Source organism: Dama dama, chromosome 26 (assembly GCF_033118175.1).
Source record: "Dama dama isolate Ldn47 chromosome 26, ASM3311817v1, whole genome shotgun sequence".
Lineage (NCBI taxonomy): Eukaryota > Metazoa > Chordata > Mammalia > Artiodactyla > Cervidae > Dama > Dama dama.
The window spans coordinates 44,175,331-44,198,405 of NC_083706.1; the positions used below are offsets into that span (position 1 = coordinate 44,175,331).

General features: G+C 40.7%; 1 protein-coding gene across 4 annotated transcripts in view; it reads right to left on the reverse strand.

Annotated features, from left to right (window-relative positions):
• RGS17 (regulator of G protein signaling 17) overlaps positions 1–23,075 on the reverse strand; it is a 105,288-nt gene that overhangs the window by 24,966 nt on the left and 57,247 nt on the right. For all 4 annotated transcript variants that reach the window (XM_061130557.1, XM_061130555.1, XM_061130554.1 and 1 more), the window contains exon 2: positions 11,752–11,895. In XM_061130557.1, the coding sequence (XP_060986540.1) occupies positions 11,752–11,870 (119 nt within the window). In that variant the 5' untranslated portion in view covers positions 11,871–11,895. The remainder of the gene's footprint in view (positions 1–11,751; positions 11,896–23,075) is intronic.

Below are 23,075 nucleotides of genomic sequence, written 5' to 3' on the forward strand. Positions count from 1 at the left end.
TCAGTTAAGTTGGAGTCAGGCTTCTCGTTTTAGTTAATGCGTGTGTCTATTATAAAAAGCAGAATGAAAAGGTTAAAACACCAGTTGATACTCAGAAAAACATCTGCTAGCTGTCACTTACCCATCCATGGCATTCATTCCTTCCCAGGGATTTTCCAATTACTGCGTGTGTGACTATGTGCGGGATGAGCATCCCTGAGAACAACTATGATTGAAGGTGATAATCCTGATTTTGGGGAGACTTACTTAATCTCAGGATACGATAAATTTAGAACACTCTGGGTATCAATGAGTGTGCGGTCCCTGCTCCATAGAACTCAGGGAATGCTGAGTTCTATCTGTACTCCTTTCTATGAAAGTTGGGGAGAAAGGACCAGGGATACCCAATGTAGAAAATAGGTTCTGTTGCATTAACTGAGATACAAACAGAACATGCTAAGCACACAGTGGCCAAATTCTACGAAATCTGAAAATTTCCTGTCAGCTTGAGGCTTGCAACTAATATCTATCAATAAACGATTACTCAGGGGTTCCCTAGAAAGTACTGAACCCTAAAGTAACAGGTATAGGTATGTTGTGAATCCCGTCTTAACAGATGAAGAAACTGAAGTTCAGAGACTGAAGTGAAAGTCGCTCAGTCGTGTCAGACTCTGCAACATTATGGACTGTACAGTCCATGGAATTCTCCAGGCCAGAACACTGGAGTGGGTAGCCTTTCCCTTCTCCAGGGGATCTTCCCAACCCAGGTATCAAACCCAGGTCTCCCGCATGGCAGGCGGATTCTTTACCAGCTGAGCCACAAGGGAAACCCCAGAGAGACTGAGAAACTTGCCCAATATTTCATAGTCACATTTTATAAAATCAGGATTCATCCAGGTCTAATTCCAGGGTGGTTTTCTTCCCGCTCCCATGCTGCTTCTTGAAAGTAGGCTTTATATGAGGAAGGCATGTTATTAGACTTCGTGTGTCATCTTTAAAAATGGCCAGGCAACATCTATTTCGAATGAAGCACATGAAGTTATTATTAGACTATTACTTATGAAATTGGTCAATTAAAAGTTTCTGTGTTTTTTTTTCTTTATACAAAAAAGTAGCGATGAAATATACTTTCTGCTTAGGAGCACATGCTCCCAGGCATGAAAGTGAAAGTGTTAGTCGCTAAGTCGTGTCAGACTCCTTGCGACTCCACAGACTGTAGCCTGCCGAGCTCCTCTGTGCATGGAATTCTCCAGGCCAGAATACTGGAGTGGGTAGCCATTCCCTTCTCCAGGGGACCTTCCCAACCCAGGGATCAAACCCAGGTCTCACACACTGCAGGAGAATTTTTTACCATCTGAGTCACCAGGGAAGGCCCCCAGGCATGAGATGTATTTTAATAAAGACAGGAATTTTGTGGTATTGAAAATGATCAAATTTATGAAACCCAATGAAGCAGAATTATTACACAATCAACTTCATATGTGCAAGAAGTAGATTTTATTGTCTTATCTGACAAGTAATTAGGAATTCTTTTTCTTAGATTATTTTTTATGTGGACCATTTAAAAAATCTTGATTGAATTTGTTACAATATTGCTTCTGTTTTACATTTTGGTTTCTTGGCCTTGAGGCATGTGGGTAGGATCCTAGCTCCCTGACCAGGGATCAAACCTGCATCTCTTTCATTGAAAGGCAAAGTCTTAACCACTGGACTGCCAGGGAGGTCCCCATTAGTCATTCTTGAGTGATGTCCTGAGACAGCAGGCAGATTTTAGTAGGTTTACCAGGCCTAGACCTAAAGAAGCTAAACCTAAAAGGAATAAGAAAGAGTTCCATTGAGAGAGACGAAAATAATATTAATTTCAATCAGATGTAGGGAAATGACAACATTTTCCAGATAAGCAAGGAGTAGCAAAAATGTCATGACTTTAGTTTTCATATTATTATTGATTTGAAGAGGCTGGGGTGGGGTGGAGGAGACAATTCTTAAATATCATCCAGGTAGCTAATAATATTTGGCTAGGATTTACAAGGGCTGGATTTCACCTTGTTTTAGAAATTGAATAATTTGATGAAGTCAGAAAGGGAACCCCGGCTTCCCTCAACTTGAGTCTTCACTCCAAAAGATTGGGGTGCCTCAGAGCCTTTGAAAAGGGGTGCACTGGGCAGCTTTTCTCTCCAAACGCTTCCTCCTCGTGCACCTTAAGGAGAAGTTTGATTCTCAGAGTTCACTGGTCACCTCCGGTCGACCAGACAAGATGTGTTACAATCCTTAACCCTTTGGACCAGTCCCTGCTGTGTTTGTAGCATCCGTCATCCCCCTCTGTGTGAAACTCCCCATTCTCTGGGCGGCTGTGCCGGCCCCGGGGCCGTGTGTTGTATGTTACCTCCCCGATCATCTCTTCTGTCTTCTGTGTTTACAGAGCTGCACTGCTCTTCCCAAAAAGGCTGGCTGGTCTTTCCTGAGGTTTCAGCCTGTAGCTCATCGCTCTTCATGCTAGGTCATCTTATCTCCTGTCTACTGTGTGCCGATGACTCCCTGCTCGTTCTATCTAATCAAGACCTGCCCTGTGAGCTTCAGCATCATTTCTACGAAGAATCCTCGGGTACCACCCATGGAGTGAGTCCAGCTGGGCCTAACCACCTCCTCTTCCAACATGCTCCCCATTCTCTGAAGGCTCCGTCTCTCTACACCGGCTAAGGCAGCTCCCCTCTACCACCACCACGGGGCCAGGTCAGGGTTGGCAGCCCCCACCACAAGCTCTGAGGCCTCTACCCTCTGACCCTTCCCACCCCACCCCCACCTTCATCCTCACTCCCCTCTGTGATTCCTCACCAGCTTCTCACACTTGGGCTCTCCCCTCTCCATCTTCCCTTCCCCATCACGGGAACCATAACCCAGGTGACCCCGCAGGCATCCTCAAGGCACCCAGCAGGACGCCTGTCTCTGGTTCCTCCCTGGCCTCAGGCTGTGAGCGCCTGACCTTTCCAGCTGGCTCTTGCTTTCTTCTAGCTGGAATTAATTTAATCTTTCTCCATTCTTTTTTGGTTCATGCTTTCTACTCTTTTCAACAAGACTGGGTATAATATTTTCATCAAGTATTTTATTTTCTCCATACCCATCTTTCCACTGACGGTCTAAGCACTGCAAATGTGACTCAGAAAAAAAATATACATTTATATTAAAGAAAGAGTTGAAAAGGAATGGATAAAGAAGATGTGGTTCATCTACATATTGGAATATTACTCGGCCATAGAAAAGAACAAAAGCATGCCATTTGCGGCTACATGGATGAACCTAGAGACTACCATGCTAAGTCAAGTCAGACCGAGAAACACAAATATTGTATGATACCACTTATTTGGAGAAATTAATTTAAAAAAATGATATAAATGAATTTATTTCTAGAATAGAAACAAACTCACAGATTTTGAAAACAAACTTACCAAAGAGGGAATGAATGTTGGGGGAGGGAAAAAATAGAGGAGTTTGGAATTAACATACACACAACTACTGTTAATATATGTAAAATAGATAATCAACAAGGATCTACTGGATAGCACAGGGAACTCTATTCAATATTCCCTAATAACCTATATGGAAATAGAATCTGAAAAAGAATGAATAGATGCATATGTATAACTGAATCACTACGCCTCACACCTGAAACTAATACAGCATTGTAAATTAACTACACTCTAGTACCAAAAAAAAAAGAAAAGAATGGAATGCCTTCAATGGCAAAGGATCAAGGAATCCTGATTTGGGCAGTTTTCCAATAGTTAGCACTCAGAGGTAACACAGATTGGGCAGAGGCAGCCTCAATACTGAATTTTTCTGGAGGGTGACCTGAGGAGTAAAACCAAATATTCATGTCTAGATTCAATTGCTTATTGAGAGTCTGTTCCCTGTCACATTGAGGCAGGGAAAATCCCGTGAAAGCTAATGACGTCAACAGTACCAGGCAATAATCAGCCTTCAACTTTAAATGAGTGAATGAACAAGGGCATGACTTAGAGAAGGTCTATAACCCCAGTGCCCAATTTTTGGTTTTGTGTATATGACCTGGGAAACCTGGGTTCATTTTGGCACAAGTCTTTTGACTGTGTGTGTTTAAAGATCATGATAAGTTATAAAAATTTACTGATAAAATGTACCCATGACATGGTGAGACAGAGTCTCAAAACTAGAATTCTTTGCAAGTGATGCTTTTGACAGTCTGGTTACCAGTCCTTTGGAGGTCCTATGCAGTAAACCTGTGCTCCCATGGGAGATGAATCAGGTCTTTGGGGGTGACAGGCAGAGAAAAGGCTGCTTTTTCACTGGGGCCTCAGATGAAATGACTCAACTGGCATGTGTGAGCGGATTTATTTCCAGGGGGATGGTTTCTTTACCATGGAGCAGACATGGATTTTGTTTTTCCTTTCAAAAAATATCCTTTGGCTTTTAAAGCATGCTTTTTAGTATTTCCACTGGCAAAGAGCTAACGTGTGACAGCACCAGAGGATAAAATAGGACATTATTTTTGCACTGTTTTGAATTACACAGGCTGTGGCACTTGTTAAAAATGGAGTGAGGGGTGACCAAAAGTATGCTGATGAAGTGTTTAAGGTTCACTTAGTCAGATCTGTTCCATGGTCTGGAAACCAGCGTGTCAAATGGGATATAATTTTAACTTTCACAGGGCTATTTAACACATTCATATTTTGACCAATTTCTCCTGAGAAGAATGGAGAATATCCAATGCAGTGGACCAAATATTGTAGGCAGTACACAGGGATTGTGAACTTCATTTGAAAAGTTTTAGTTAATGTAATTCTTGAAGAGTTTACAAAGTAAAAAGCTTTGGAACTGGTTCATATCCAGCCTGGAAATGAAGAGTTTAGAAGTGTCATCTTAAAGTGGACAAAACAATGGATTGGGATACGAAGAGACTTGCATTTTAGTTCCCCTACTGGCAAGAATGGGGCTTCCCTGGTGGCTCAGAGGGTAAAGTGTCTGCCTACAATGCGGGAGACCTGGGTTCGATCCCTGGGTCGGGAAGATCCCCTGGAGAAGGAAATGGCAACTCACTCCAGTACTCTTGCCTGAAAAATCCCATTGACAGCAAAGCCTGATAGGCTACAGTCCATGGGGTCACAAAGAGTCGGACACGAGTGAGTGACTTCACTTTCACTGGCAAGAATACACAGAAGAACTGTACAAAAAAGATCTTCACGACCCAGATAATCATGATGGTGTGATCACTCACCTAGAGCCAGACATCCTGGAATGTGAAGTCAAGTGGGTCTTAGAAAGCATCACTACGAACAAAGCTAGTGGAGGTGATGGAATTCCAGTTGAGCTATTTCAAATCCTAAAAGATGATGCTGTGAAAGTGCTGCACTCAATATGCCCCCAAATTTGGAAACTCAGCAGTGGCCACAGGACTGGAAAAGGTAAGTTTTCATTCCAGTCCTCAAAAAAGGCAATGCCAAAGAATGCTCAAACTACCGCACAATTGCACTCATCTCATACGCTAGTAAAGTAATGCTCCAAATTCTCCAAGCCAGGCTTCAGCAATACATGAACTGTGAACTTCCAGATGTTCAAGCTGGTTTTAGAAAAGGATCATTGAAAAAACAAGAGAGTTCCAGAAAAACATCTATTTCTGCTTTATTGACTATGCCAAAGCCTTTGACTGTGTGGATCACAACAAACTGTGGAAAATTCTGAAAGAGGTGGGAATACCAGATCACCTGACCTGCCTCTTGAGAAACCTGTATGCAAGTCAGGAAGCAACAGTTAGAACTGGACATGGAACAACAGACTGGTTCCAAATAGGAAAAGGAGTACGTGAAGGCTATATATTGTCACCCTGCTTATTTAACCTATATGCAGAGTACATCATGAGAAATGCTGGGCTGGAAGAAGCACAAGCCAGTATCAAGATTGCCGGGAGAAATATCAATAACCTCAGATATGCAGATGACACCACTCTTACGGCAGAAAGTGAAGAGGAACTAAAAAGCCTCTTGATGAAAGTGAAAGAGGAGAGTGAAAAAGTTGGCTTAAAGCTCAACAGTCAAAAAACTAAGATCATGGCATCTGGTCCCATCACTTCATGGTAAATAGATGGGAAAACAGTGGAAACAGTGTCAGACTTTATTTTTGGGAGCTCCAAAATCACTGCAGATGGTGATTGAAGCCATGAAATTAAAAGACGCTTAGTCCTTGGAAGGAAAGTGATGACCAACCTAGATAGCATATTAAAAAGCAGAGACATCACTTTGCCAACAAAGGTCCATCTGGTCAAGGCTATGGTTTTTCCAGTGGTTATGTATGAATGTGAGAGTTGGACTGTGAAGAAGGGTGAGTGCCGAAAAATTGATGCTTTTGAACTGTGGTGTTGGAGAAGGCTCTTGAGAGTCCCTTGGACTGCAAGGAGATTCAACCAGTCCATCCTGAAGGAGATCAGTCCTGGGTGTTCATTGGAAGGACTGATGCTGAAGCTGAAACTCCAATACTTTGGCCACCTCATGCGAAGAGTTGACTCATTGGAAAAGACCCTGATCATGGGAGGGATTGGGGACAGGAGAAGGGGACGACAGAGGATGAGATGGCTGGATGGCATCACTGACTCAATGGACATGAGTTTGGGTAAACTCTGGGAGTTAGTGATGGACAGGGAGGCCTGGCGTGCTGCGATTCATAGGGTCGCAGAGTCGGACATGACTGAGCGACTGAACTGAACTGAACTGTCTATAAGGAGCTTAATAACAGCACGCAAGTCTTCAGTTGCCTTATCAGTCAAATCAGACATGGAATTGTCCAAATACTAGTTTTTAGCAAGGTCATTTTTCTTTCAAACAAAATCCTGTATTTTAATCTGATGAGTGAAAAGGCTAAATAGAGAACCATTCCCTTGGATACTTTCAGTGGGGAGCTTGGGACCATAGCCAGCGACACTCCTCACCCAAACCCCCGGAATCATCGTCTCACCATCACACAGAAGCAGGAGGAGTCAATGGAACATTCTGGACACATCGTATCTGAAATCTGTGGAGTTCTCATCTTTTAGGAGTAAACACAGAAATCAGTGTTGCTTGCTAGGACACCCCCAGGAGTAAAGGAGAATTGAAACAGAAGTGGATTAGCACCTAGAGATTTCCTTAAAAAAAAAAAACAACAAAAAAAAAACCCAGTCTGGGTTATTTTCGTATAGCCTCTGGAGTTAGGGGAGAGTTCATGGAACAGTTTGGAGGTTTAAGCTCACAGTGCATTCTGAAAGCTCTCCCTTTCTGCCTCCTTTTTGAGGCACGTCGTTGTGTTAGCACGCTGCAACACACTTTCACAGGTGTCTGCATGATCTCATGGATTCACACTGTGAGTGGTTTCGTAATGAGTCCACATCTTTAAAAGGATTCTTTCTCATCAAGAAAAGGGAAGGGGGTTAACTACCGGAAGAGGCAGGTCGCTCTTTTTGAATCCTGATATAAGGGGAAACATTGCTTTGAGAAATCTGAACCTCTAGACATGTGGTCCTGACAACACTGGCCTGGCTGGGAACAGCTTGGTCTCCTGTGAAGAAGGGCTTGCAAGTTTATAGGCTGGCTGCGTGATGGCCAAGACTCGGATGTCTGTGACTTATTTGTGTAACACAGCTTAAAGGGGCTAAAGCTCATTCCTTTGGTTTCTCTTCTTGAAATGGCGGGCACTGGGGAGAAGAGGGAGATAGGTGGATTTGAGGAAGGAACTGAAGTGGTTCTCTGACAAGGACAGAGGACATCGTGAAGTAGTCCTAATTTTTGAGATTTTTGAAGGAAAACATGGGAATATTCAGTAGTCATGTATTTATTCTCTTGATCATTGCCCCAAACAAAACATAGTGGTAATTTATAAGGACAAAAATAAATTTAAATGTGAGAGAGGAGCTGATGATGAAACGCGAAAGAGAAATGCAAATCTGAGGAAAATACTAAGTTGTTTCAAAAAGCTATAACATGAGAAGCTCGAGTGAGGTATTTATATTTATTACTAGACAGAGAAATTTATTTTCTTGGCACTCTATTTCCTTAAAAGGAGGTAAAATCAGCTACATGACAACTGTTCCTACTAAAGAATGATGGCTACGTCAGACTTTGATTTCTAACTTTTTTGTACCTAAATTACATTTTTTAGTGTTTCTTTTTGTTCTACTCCTTTGACCAAGCCTGGAAAACTTGAAGAACATTTCTTTCTATTTTCCCTCTCTAAGAAGCTTTGACAATTTCTTGCCCTAAACTCAAAGCATAAAAGTTACGATATTTAAAGAATGGATGGGTAAAGGACATTTCCATTTATGAAGAGATAACAGTTCCAATTAACATCCAATTTAACTATCATTCTTTTTTTTAAAAAATAGTTGCTTACATTAGAAACTACCTGTGTGTGCTCAGTCACTCATCCGTGTCCGACTCTTTGTGACCCCATGGGCTGTAGCCCACCAGGCTTCTCTGTCCATAGAATATTTTAGGCAAGAACACTGGAGTGGGTTGGCATTTGCTATTGGAGTGGGTTGTCATTTCCTATTCCAGGGGATCTTCCTGACATAGGGAATTAACCTGCATCTCTGGTATTGGCAGGTGAATTCTTTACCACTGTGTCACCTGGGAAGCCTCCTTACTACCTTGATCTTAGCCAAAAGGCTGAGAGGTGATTACAAAGTCTTTATCAAAAAAAGACTTATATGCTTATGGACTGTGCATTTTATGACCTAGAATTGGGTATCCATGACTCATTGATAGCAAATACAGTTCTTGACAACAATGCTCTCTCATCTAAAACTGATAGAATGCTCATCTAGGGCACCATATGTTTAGGGTCCAAATATCAGGTTGGCCAAAATATTGCTCAGGTTTTCTGTAAAAACCCAAAAGAACTTTTTGGCCAATCCACTACTTGTCACCCTAGAAGTGTGGAGAGTTATTGCAGCTTCCAAAAACTAATTTGTTCTCCATCCACAGTCTGTGTTCTGAGATAATCTGATGCTCACGAGCTCTCATTGACTATTTTGCTTAATGTGCACCTGAAGAATTAATAAAAGCAAGTCTTGCTAAATATCTGAAGGACAGATAAAAGCAAACTGCATGAAACATCTGTTTGACAACAAAGATTACAAAACTTCAGTGTTTGGTATTTTAATCCTGAAGCAATTCAGAAATGAGTTCCTGCAGGCAAATACACTCAATTACTAATTAGTGGAACATGGCATAGAGCAAGTGAGAAACAGAAGTCTAATTCTCAACAGGATGTAACAAAATATTTGCAATGTTTTATACAGACTTTAAAACAGTTTTCCTTTCCAAAATAATTTTTTGTGGTATTATATCCACAAGCTGACATTAAAAAAAAAACAATGCATTATTTGAAGCTAGGTCTTCTTTAAAGAGTTTTTATTCTTCCAATATGAAATGTTCTATAGCCCAGTAACCAACTCTTATTAAATGCACACTATGGGTCAGGCACTGTTCTCAGCTAGTATGTGTTTTATCTCATTGAATGTTTAAAAGGACCTTATTAGGTAGGGATTCTTATCATTGTCATCTGATAGATGAGAAATCTGAAGATACTAAGCAACTTGTTGAAGGTCAAACAGACAGTAAGAGATGAAGAGCTTGAACCCAGCCAGGCTAACTGATGCTTTTGAATGGTGGTGCTGAAGAAGACTCCTGAGAGTCCCCTGGACAGCAAAAAGATCAAACTAGTCAATCCTAAAGGAAATCAATCTTGAATATTCATTGGAAGGACTGATGCTGAAGCTGAAGCTCTAATGCTTTAGTCACCTGATAGAACGAGCCGACTCATTGGAAAAGACCCTGATGACGGGGAAGATTGAGGGAAGGAGGAGAAGGGGACGACAGAGGATGAGATGGTTGGATGGCATCACCGACTCAATGGACATGAGTTTGAGCAAACTCTAGGAGATAGTGAAGGACTGGAAAGTCTGGTGTGCTGCAGTTCATGGGGTCACAAAGAGTCAAACATGACTGAGCGACTAAACAACAAGTCTGACTTCAGAACCACCATGTTAAGTCACTCCCCCATAATTCATGGATTAAGGCCAGAGCTAGATGATCTCTTGAGGAACGAGACAGAAAAAAAAATTACACAATTGCATTGAAATACTTTCCTCTTCTAGAACTCTCTTTCTTCTATGTGAAATACTTAATTTAAGGCTTAAGGATGAAAGAAAAAGGAATCGTAGCATGACTTTTCCCAACAAGGAATCATCATCTGGGAAGCAATTTTGATATTTATAAAAACTATTTTAAACCTTCTAGATTGCTGCAGTATCGGATAGTTTTCTGGAAATGAAGTCTCCTAGAGAGCTGGGCAATGGCACCCTACTCCAGTACTCTTGCCTGGAAAATCCCATAGACGGAGGAGCCTGGTAGGCTGCAGAACACGGGATCGCTGAAAGTCGGACATGATTGAGTGACTTCACTTTCACTTTTCACTTTCATGCATTGGAGAAGGAAATGGCAACCCACTCCAGTGTTCTTGCCTGGAGAATCCCAGGGACGGGAAACCTGGTGGGCTGCCACCTATGGGGTTGCACAGAGTCGGACACGACTGCAGTGACTTAGCAGCAGCAGAGAGCTGAGAGTGTGTTCAACACCAAGGCTGCCACTGGAGCATCACATGTTTCATCTTCTGTTTTGGCCACTGTGATAGATTCTATGCCACTAGATTACAGGACCAGCCTCCAAGGATGTTGGGAAACTGTAGCGATCATGCACATGATGAGTCCAGCAGCTGGGCCTTGCTTTGTGGTTTTGAAACAGGTCGGGGAGATCCAGAAGACCACTGCTAACCCAGAAGATCCAGCTATGAACTGGATCTTACAGGACCCTGAAACATGTGGTTCTATGGAAATATGCAGTTTTATGAAAATTAAGTCTAGCATGACCCCTCCGACCTCCCAAGGGATCTCATCTTTGTAAATCTCGGAATTCTGGGTCCCACTGATTTTCTTACTTGAAGACACTTTGTGGATTTGGAATAGAAACAGGTTTTCTGAAGTGCCCAAATCATGGACATTTAGCACTTGACAGTACCTTGAGAATCAACTTTAACTCTTCATCACTTTGCTAGTGAGGAAACCACAAACCAGAGATTACAACTTGAATGTCCAAGAAGCTGTCAGTGATAACATTCAATGGTAGCAGTTTCTCTGGCTCTAAGTTCAGAGATTTTAACAAAATGGCTTGACCTTCATAGCCATCATAGCCCCTGGCCTTTTAGATTTGTGGGCATGAGTCTGTGGCACTTGTTTCTCTATCCTTTTTAGTAGTCTGTGGCTGAGGTTGCTACTCAAATCTGTGACAGAACAGTCAATCTCTCATGAAAGAACATAGAACTAAAACACTACATGGAATACAATACTGCTAGAGATTACCTTAGTGTTCTGGCACCTTCTATAATATGGGAGAATGTTGTTTACTGTTCAACAAATACATAGCCACACATCTGATTTTTACCCATACCTTTAAGAAGCATGGGTGGAAAAAGTCATGATGCAAAACAATTTTTCATTCTTTACTACCAATTTCAGTGTAGATTCCAAGGAAGTATTCTGTTTTGCTTAGGGAAAGGTGTGCATTAAACCAATGATCATCTCCCATAACTGCTGCTTGTAAAAGGAATAAAAAGGCAGATCGAGAAGCGTCTATGGTTCCAATGGCTGACACATGTGTTCGGGCCAGGTATGACGCAGCTCAGGTGTGGTTTCACCCAGGTAAGAGGACGTACCAGGAGCAGCTGCAGCAACAGCACCAGCAAAAGCAGCACGTGTTGTTGGGCCTCTGGTTTCCAGGTGCCTGAGACACAGCAGGTGTTTCTTCATTCTGCGACTGCTGCCTTTTTCGCATTGCCGCTACTGCAGCGCCCAGTTGGCTGAAAGAAGAGAGAAAACATGAGATCGGAAAAAATTACAAGGGTAAACTGCCTCTGCTGAAGGAAGCAGACTTTAGTTAAGGGGTCAGGGAGAAGACAGTTTGAGAAAAGGTAAACACGAATAAGCTTTCGCAGTCACGTTGCCAATTCTCCAGACATTTTATTTAGGCGAATGTTCTAAAAACGTTGGGGACAGACTACTATCATTATTGGCTGTGTACAATCACAGTAAGTGTTGCCACGTAATCCGAATCAGTTGGGAAGGTAAATATGATAAGGTTTGAAAATGTATTTTTCACTTCCTTCTTTACTCAAGGATGACTACACCTGCTTTCCTTTATGGACACCTTTACATGGTTATAGTGGGTGTGAGTAACTCTTTTCTCCATTGACGTTTACAGTAAGGTTATATAAGTTTACGAATCATTGTGGCAAGGTTTCTAACTCTATAACATAGTGAAGAACAGTTTGATTTTGGCCCTCCCTTACCTTCCCCCCCGCCCCCCATCTCTTTTTAAAACATACAAACTCCTTTGTGGCACTTCTGGCTCACCATCCAGGGACTTGATAACACTGGCAAAATTCCTTATTCTGGTAGGTGTCCCTGTTGCAAATGCATCAGCTCCCCTTCCTCCAGCACTCAAAATTTATTTTCATTTAGTAGATACTTGTGGAAAAATAAAAAGTTATCAAACCCACAAGAATCATTTTAGTGGAATTTATATATCATGGCAGATGAGAAAAATGCTGGGGTACAGACTGTCCTACCAGTGACCTTACTGGGTAGGGTGAGTGGCCACATATTATAAGCCAAGTGACCTGCCACATATTTATAAGGCCAACTCTAATCCAAAAGTTATTTATGATAAAAAACAAGTGAAGTTACTCAGTCGTGTCGAACTCTTTGCGACCCCATGGACTGTAGCCTACCAGGATCCTCAGTCCATGGGATTTTCCAGGCAAGAATACTGGAGTGGGTTGCCATTTCCTTCTCCAGGGGATCTTCCCGACCCAGGGATCGAACCCAGGTCTCCTGCATTGTAGGCAGATGCTTTACTGTCAGAGCTACCAGGGAAGCCCATGATAAAAAACAAAGTTTTATTTTATTAGATTAAAATAAAAGATAGCATAAACTTCTAGACAAGGGAATGATTCTACTGAATAGTATTTTCACAAATATGTAATGTATGCAAACCACACATATATATTATCATATGTGTGACTGTGAACAATACTTGTTAATAACATAAAATACTTTGAACTTCTTTAGCATTGTGATCTCATGCTTTAAAAAACATTTTCAGTTCTCAATACAATGACAGATATTCATTTTCCAAAGAATTCATTTGAATCAGTCCTAATGAGATGGATGAAACTGGAGCCCCTTATACAGAGTGAAGTAAGCCAGAAAGATAAAGAACATTACAGCATACTAACACATATATATATGGAATTTAGAAAGATGGTAACGATAACCCTATGTGCAAAACAGAAAAAGAGACACAGAAATACAGAACAGACTTTTGAACTCTGTGGGAGAAGGGGAGGGTGGGATGTTTCAAAAGAACAGCATGTATACTATCTATGGTGAAACAGATCACCAGCCCAGGTGGGATGCATGAGACAAGTGCTCGGGCCTGGTGCACTGGGAAGACCCAGAGGAATCAGGTGGAGAGGGAGGTGGGAGAGGGGATCGGGATGGGGAATACGTGTAAATCCATGGCTGATTCATATCAATGTATGACAAAACCCACTGAAATGTTGTGAAGTAATTAGCCTCCAACTAATAAAAAAAATTAAAAAAAAAAAATTTTCAGTTCTCAATACAATGACAGATACTTTAAAAAAATACCATATTCTTTTTTTATTTTATTATGGTTTATTGGAGGATAATTGTTTTACAATGCTCTGATAGTCTCTGTCATACATCAATATGAATAAGTTATATATATATATAGATATATAGATATAGATATATAGATATAGATATATGTGCCCCTTCCCTCTTGAGTCTCCCCCTCCCCATCCCACCCCCTCTAGGTTATCTCAGAGCACCAGGCCTGGCTCCCTGTGTTACAATAGCTGCCTGCTAGTTATCTATTTTACACATGATAGTGTATATATGCCAGTGCTACTTTCTCAAGAGCAACTCTCTCCTTAGACCAGAAACAGACCAGAGAACCACAGTGGTAGATCAACAGGGGTAAAGTCACAATAATTGTGTAATTCAACTGTGGGAACAGAAGGGGCAAAGGCTCCATATTCTATTGGGGTAAAAAATGCTCCACTGTGAGTAGTGGAAGACCAGAGTTCAGGTCACCTGAATAAAATCAGGGGTGGTGGGGCTGTCACTCATAAAAAGATGCTAAAAAACTATCTGTACTATCAAGGGTACCTAGCTTCAGGAGTGAGAGGATGCACAGAGAAACCACCTGACCTGACCTAGGCCAAGCAGCCCACAGGGTCTGTGACGGGGTTAAGGATATCTCCAAAGCCACTGCTGGGTGAGAGAAAACCCTGAGATGCCAATGAAAGAGCTACTTTGAAACTGAAGGCCTTGAGGGACTATAGGAGATAACTGAGGAGCATTATAAAGAATGAGAGTGAGGAATACACCTCTTAGTGTGTTGCCTGAAAGCAAAAAATCCAATTAACACTAAAACCCAGAAAGTCACTCAACAATCATGAGATGACTATACTCCTGATCAAAGGCAAATAATAGAATCATCTAAAATTGCTTTAATGAGCATATGTTTAACATATACAATATGACAAAGGAAAAAACTGTTCATAGAAGAGAAATTATAAAAACAAATATAGGCAAAAGTGAAACAAGTATAGACAAAATGAAAAATGGAAAATGTAGAAACAAACAACATAGCCATTAAAAAGATTCAAATGAAATAATCTCTTCCCATAGCAACCCCAAGAAGAATAAGTGTCAAGGACTGTACTCAGAATTCAACAAAAAGAGAAAAGATGAAACATATAAAAGGGATTTGAGACAGGTATAGCAGTAACACGGAAAGATTCCAGTATGTGCCCAACAAGATTTTTATCATAAGGAAAGAATGAACAGAATGTCAGGAAAGTATTTTCAAGGAAGTTTTATTGGAAGAAAAAACAAAAAACAAAACCAAAAAGATTTACAATGAAAGAGCATACCATATGCTTTAGCAGGATTAATAAAATCCATACATATATGCATTAAAATATAATCACAGAACTCTAAGATAAAGATATAAGCTGAGTTACCCACAGAGGAGTAACAAGGACTGACAGAAGAATAGCCACAGCAATCAGACAAGAAAAATAAAAGACTGAAATTGGGGACTTACCTGGTGGTCCACTGGTTAAGAATTTGCCTGCCAATGCAGGGAACATGGATTCAATCTCTGGTCTGGGAAGATTCCACATGACATGGAGTGACTAAGCCCATGAGCCACAACTACTGAGTCTGTGCTCCACAATGATTGAGCCTGTGCTCTAAAGTCTGTGAGCCACAACTACTGAGCCCGTGTGCTACAATTACTGAAGTGTGTCTAGAGCCCGTGCATTGCAACAAAGAGTAGCCCTCACTCACCGCAACTGGTGAGACAGCCTGGGCAGCAACGAAGACCCAGGGCAACCAAAAATGAAATGCAAATTGGAAGAGAAGAGGTAAAATGTCATTGTATGCAGATGATATGATACTATATATAGAAAACCCTAAAGACTACACATGAAAACTACCAGAACTAATAAACAAATTCAGCAAGGTAAGAATCTGCCTGGAATGCAGGAGACCTGGGTTTGATTCCTGGGATGGGAAGATCCCCTGGAGGAGGGCATGGCAACCCACTCCAATATTCTTGCATGGAGAATCCCCATAGTCAGAAGAGCCTGGCGGGCTACAGTCCATAGTGTTGCAGAGTCGGACATGACTGTGCAACCAAGCATGACACAGTACACAGCAGGATACAAGATTAACACGCAGAAATCTATTGCATTTCTTTATGCTAACAGTGAAATATCAGAAAAAAAAAAAACCCTTAGGTGCATTTCCTTCCTGTGTGTCATGATAAACAGTGATGCTAAAGGTAATTCACTGTGGTTTACCTATAAATACAGAAAGAAAAATTTGTATGTCTGTTGTATTTTCCTTTTCTAGAGTTCACCAATCAAGTTTTAAGCAAAACAAATCTTAATGTTATACAAGTGAAAAAAGACAAAAAAAAAATGTTTTGCAAAACGATCATATCTACAGACTGAAACTGTCAAATACTTTTGAATAGGTGGAGGTCAATCCTTCTTCCTTCTCTTCAACTCCATAGGGAGAAAGACTGTCAAGAGATCACTTACTTTCAAAGATAGAGGAGAATGAAGTAGGAGAAATTCTCCTTTACAAACAAGAACACACCAATGCACAAAATTGGGACTTCAGGCTTTGTGAAGTGTGCAACCCCAGGAGGACGCAGGATCCAGGGGCAGAGCAGGCTGGGAGCAGGTGTGGTGGGATCTCAGACTGCTCCCCTCACACTGGCCGACTTGAAAACACTTCATTTAGGGCTTTCCAGGTGGCTCAGTAGTAAGGAATCTGCCTGACAATGCAGGAGACATAGGTTTGATCCCTGGTCCGGGAAGATAATACATGCAGAGCAACCGAGCTCGTATGTCACAACTATTAAGCTTGTGCTCTAGAGTCCAGGAGCCACAACTATTCAAGTCCTCGGGCCCTTAAGCTCAGCAACAAGAGAAGCCACTGCAATGAGAAGCCTGCGTACAACTACAGAGTAGCCCCTGCTCTCCGCAATAAGAGAAAGCCCATGAAGCAACAAAGACCCAGCACAGCTGAAAGTAAATAAATTAAAAAACAAAAATACTTCATTTAGTTCTCACTGAGGTTCTGGGAATGCTGTTATGGAATAAGATTAATGGCTCTAGCATCTTCATTTCCCCCTCCAAGGCTTAGGCAAATTTATTAACAAGCAAAACCCATAAATCTAGATCGTGATCAGAGAGGGCTTTCCTTCTGTTGTGAATTAATTGTATCTTCCCAGAAACGAAGAGAAAATTCTGATCTCACTTCCAGTTGTATACAATTTTATCCCATGTTGTGCCTTCCATTTTTTCTGGATGAGATACAATGATCAAAACCATCTTTATGCAAAAAAAAAAAAAAATGCAAAAGTCAACATGCAGAACTACAGCAAACCAAAAATTTCTGCACATCAAAATGAAAAGTCAGTCTACAGAATGAGGGAAGTATTTGGGGACAACAGGTCTGATATGGTCCCCAAATATTTCCCCCATCCTGTAGATTGACTTAGTGGTAAAGACCCCACCAGCAAGGCAGGAGTCATCGGAGTTGTGGGTTCGATCCCTGGGTTAGGAAGATCCCCTGGAGAAGGAAATGGCAACCCACTCCAGTATTCTTGCCAGGAAAATCCCATGGACAGAAGAGCCTGGTGGGTTACAGTCCATAGGGTGGCAAAGAGTCAGACATGACTGAACGACTGAGAACATATGTCTGATAAAAGGTTAATTTGCAAAATATACAAAGAATTCCTACCATTCAATAACAAAAAGACAAAAAAATCTGATTTGAAAATGGGCAGAGGAATTGAACAGACATTTTTCCAAAGGAGACATACAAATGGCCAAACAGATGGCAAGATGCTCAGCATCACTAATCATCAGGGAAGTGCAAATCTAAACCATAATGAGATTATCACCTCAGACTTATTAGAAGGGTTATCATCAAAAAGACGAGAGATAGCAAGTATTGTCCAAAAATGTAGAGAAAGGGAACCCTTGTGCAGTATCGGTGGGAATGTAAATTGGTTCAGCCGCTAGGGAAAACAGTACGGAGGTTCCCAAAAAAATTAAAAAGATTACCATATGATACAGCAATCCCACTTCTGAATATATGTCCAAAGGAAATAAAAACTGGATATCAAAAAGATATGTGCATTCCCATGTTTACTGAAGCATTATTCACAAAAGCCAGGATATGGAGATAAGCTAAGTGTCCATCGATGGATGAATGAATAAAGATGTGATATACATATACACATACAAACAATGGAATATTATTCATGGACAGTTCTTGAGGGCATTATGTTAAAGACAGTAAAGCATACAGAGAACAAATATTGTATGGCATCACTTATATGCGGGCTTCCCAGGTGGTTCAGTGGTAACAGAATCTGTCTGCCAGTGCAGGAGAGGTAGGAGACACAGGTTTGATCCCTGGGTTGGGAAGATTCCCCAGAGGAGGAAATGGCAATCCACTCCAGTATTCTTGTTGGAAACTTTTATGGATGGAGGAGCCTGGTGGGGTACAGTCCATGAGGTCACAGAGAGTTGGACAGGACTGAGCGACTGAGCAGGCATGCATTACTTATATGTAGAATTTAAAAAAGTTGAATTCATAAAAACAGAGAAAAAAATCATAGGTACCAGAAACTGGGGTGTGGGGAACCTGGGAAGATGTTGATCAAAGGGTACAAACTTGAAGTTAGAAGATGAATAAGTTCGTCTTCTTCATAGAACATGAAGAGCTAATGCATGGCACTGTGATTATAGTTAACACTACTACATTGCCTATTTTGAAGTTGTTAAGAGACCCAAGGATGAGAGGTTTGGATGGCATCACCGACTCACTGGACATGAGTTTGAGCAAACTCCAGGAGATGGTGAAGGACAGGAAACCTGGTGTGCTGCAGTCCACAGGGTCACAAAGAGCCAGACACGACTGAACAACTGACGATGACAAAGAGACTTGATCTTAAACATTCTCACCATAAAAAAAATGATAATTATGTGATGGGATGAAGGTGTCAGCTAATACTACTGAGGTAGTCATATTGCAATATATGCATCTGATCAACACATTTTACACCTTGAATTAACATTGTTATATGTCAATTATATCTCAATTTAAAGAACATCTTTACAGTTTGAATAATGAGTCAAATAAAACAATATAAAATTTAAAAGGATAAGTACAAGCATCTAAAAAACTGCATATGATAAGGATGGGAGAAATATGGCTTAATAGGACCATACAAGGTAATTTATTGGACAATAAATTCATTATTAATCAACAGTATGCTATAAACAAAATCATTTAGAATGCATTAATAAGAATATGGTTTGTAATACAAACTGGTGATAGGTCTTCTCTGGGCTGGTTAAATTATTACGTTCAATTTTGGCCCCCACAACTTAAGAAGGGAAGTGGAATTTGCTCAGAAAATCAGGAAAGTTAAAAAAAACAAAACTTAAAAAAATCTCATGAGAATATTATATGTAGAACACAAGTGCTTAAAGAAGATTCAGATAATCAGAATCAAAATTACCTAGTATTTGAAGTAACATCCAGTAGAAGAAAATGTCCATCTGCTTGTAAGATCCCTAATGTTAGAAGATGGATTGATACATAGAAGCAACCAAAAGAGACTTGCTTTCATAAATAGAAAGCCTATCTGATATTCAGGTAAGACCTTAATTTACCTATGAGGTTAGTATCAAGTCAAGCTTTCTTGAACTTATTCAAGCTAAGGCTGGACATTCTGACAGAGGTTGATGTACAAGGGCCTTAAGTTTACATGGATGGTTAGACTGAGAAAACTGTTCTTAGTTCTAAAGTTGTTATTCTTAAAATGGGCTGCCCAAGCCAAGAACTGTCTTTAAAAATACAGTTGGGAGGGAGATGAAGAACCGTTTTTCTTTCAAATTTGTTCTCTTGTAGATAGCACTGTCAATTCTTGAGTATGCCCTGATATTATTCTTTATCATTTTTGCTTATATATTGTTTCCCAATTGAATGACAAAACTCTTATGGGGAAGGAGAGAAAAATATATTTAATATATATTGGTTTTCCTGGAATTTAGCAGTGTTTTCTGTTAAATAGAAAGATGCTCATGATACTGTATCAGCTATATCTCAATAAAAAACAGTGGATTTTTTACAATAAAAATACAATGCAATAGTAAAATAAAATAAAAATGTGTATTTTATCCTCTTAGAAACATTCCTATCTTATCTTAGGAACACGACTCAGGGATTGAAGCTGGGTCTCCTGCCTTGCAGGTGGGTTCTTTACTGTCTGATCCACCAGGGCAGCCCATATAAAACTTCAGTTCAGTTCAGTTCAATCACTCAGTCATGTCCGACTCTTTGCGACCCCATGAACCGCAGCACGCCAGGCCTACCTGTCCATCACCAACTCCCAGAGTCCACCCAAACTTAGAAATATACAAATGACAATATCCTCCATCCCTCCTGCTAAGCTGCAGTCCAATACGGTGATTAAACCATCTATGGAGTTGGGCTGTGTCCAGATCTTCCCTCTTGTCATCAACTGGATGCCCTTTGGATAGTTATTTAATCTCCTTGTGTCCAACATCCATATCTGAAGATATTTATTGATAATTACAGAATATATTAGTATATCATTACTACTATAAGGGTTAGGTGGATTGAGAATTTAAAATACTTGGAAAAAAATTATTATACATACAGTAATATTTAAGTACTTACTTAAGTACATTGTACTCAAGTACAATGCTTGAGAGCATTATGCATAATGTCACCAACAAGCTGGTGTAGTAAATATTTTCAGGCTACAGATGCTGAAGATTTCTATCACTTCCTTCCTACTGAGAGATCACTCCACTTTATACCGGGTGGATTGTACTGTTCTTGTGTCCATTGGCTAGACTCTTCCTAGATCAGAGATCTACACAAAAGCTTACTCAGGGAAGAAAGAAAACTAATGGTTTGAATTTTCACTTCACCACGAACACTGTAATTTTTATCACATGTAAATGAACTGAGTCTGAAGTGACTCATAGCATCCACAATCAACTCCTTACCCCACAATCACACTTCATTATAATTGAAGCCATCCTGTCATGTTTAGTGAAAGCATTCAGTTTTGTCATATAGTTGTTGATTCAGTGTTGAGCCCCAAAAAGGTATTTGCTAAATAAGCCAGATTTGTGAGGCCCGTGTTAGCATGAGGGTGGACAGGAGGCAATTCACCATATTTATTGATATATTTTCCCTGTGAAGGAAAACAACCCATTCCTCAATTGAAAACTTCTGATAACTACCCTGCTTCAGCTAAGCCAGCACATATCTATGTAATGGAGCAAGCTTTCAGTGCCACCGCCTGTTTCAATGACTTATTCTTCTAAAAACGGTGGTATCCAAAACAGCTTTTCCCCTTTTTTTGAGGGGGGGGAGAGTTTTGGGTATGCTTTTTTCAAAACTCCCCATTTGGAAAAATCACCATTTTATGATTACATTAAACTATGAAACATTTGAGAAGTAAACTCTTCATGCATTCAGAGCGAATAACCACTGAGAACAGGATTTGGTCCACTCTTGGCAGTTAGAATCTAGTTCCATCAGTCAATCCATCCATTCGATTCCTTTTCCTTAGTGATATACGAAGCTTGCTAAAATGCCACATTATGTTGAGTCAGCAATTCTCTCATGTTCATATTTTCATACATATTTATAAGTACATAAATATGTAACAAATCATATAAATCTATAAAAAGACTAGAAAATTTTTCCTCCTGTGCTTTCCTCTACCATTAGAGACCCAGAACATTGTCAGTCCTCTTCCTCTTTCGGCTCATGAGCATTTTTCAGACACCCTGAAAAGCATTACTTGATGGAGCTATCTAAAACAGCACCTTAGGCAGCTCAGCTGCTAATTTTTGTCCCCCAAAGATTCAATCATTTCCATCTGACAGAACACCACAATTTCTACTCTTGTGATTCTGCACTTCTATCAACTTTCTATTTTCTTCTTTTGACTATGATTTTTGGAGAATAGCGTCTTTGGAGTAAGAGATATCTAGACTGGAGTCGCAAAGAACTGCCTTGTACTGGCTACATGGCATTAAGGTACTTAATCTCTGCCTGTTTGTAAAATGGAGTATACCCGCTTCACAGGTGGTGCAGTGGTAAAAAATCTGCCTGCAATACAGGAGACGCAGATTCAATCCCTAGGCGGGGAAGATCCCCTGGAGGAGAAAATGATAACCCACTCTAGAATCCTTGCCTGGAAAATTCCATGGAGAGAGAAGCCTAGTGGGCTACAGTCTATGGGATCATAAAGAGTCAGACATGACTGAGCATACACAGAGATACACACACACATATCTAGAATTACAATAATAATAATTGCTCCACTTTTATTACCTTTAGACAAATTACTGTCCTCATATTTATTTATACAAAATACTGTCCTATTTATACATATTTATAAATACAAAATACTGTCCTATTTATTTACAAACATACTCCTAATGATTTCCTTCAAAATTGTAAGATGGGTTTTTAAATATAACTGCAAGGATGAGAGATTTACTTAGCAGTTGCCAAGGTTTTCATACAAAGAGTTAAAACTTGGGTGCTTGCCATTCAAAGTGTAGTCTATGGACCAGAAGCATCACACCCCCAGGGAGGTTTTTAGTAAAGAGGATTTCACGTCCCACATCAGACATGCTGGATCTGAGTTTGCATTTTAACAATACAAAACAATATGGAGATGCAAATGATGGGTATACTCAGAGCCTGGGAAGCACTGGTTCAGGCCACGCTAAGCTGTGGACTTGAAGCATCGTGGTTGTCGTGTAGAGGAAGTATATTCACGAGAGTCGGAAAGACATCGTGTGTTTGAGTGAAGCACCAGCTGGAAGGAAAGATCACCGAAGGCTTGTTCAATTGCTCCCTGTCAGGCTCATTCACTTGTTTTCCCCTCTCTAGGGCTTTCTTCCCAAAAGACCCTGATGCTGTCAAAGACTGAAGGCAGGAGGAGAAGGGGACGCCAGAGGATGAGATGGCTGGATGGCATCACCAACTCAACGGACATGAGTTTGAGCAAACTCTGGGAGATAGTGAAGGACAGAGAAGCCTGGTGTGCTGCAGTCCATGGGGTCACAGAGGGTCAGACGTGACTGAGCAACTGAACAACGGAGCTTTCTGCTCAGTGTCACAAAGAACTGTGTGCCTTCCTCTTGGAGCTGTGACTTGTCTACAAGACTGTTTATATAAGAACTGGACTCTGACACCCTAAAGGGTCTCACTTTTTTTGGTATCTCCAGCACCTGGTGAAGGTACTTCCTCCAGACACCTTTGCAGAATTTCCCAGCCTGTGGGAAGGTGCCGGGCACTG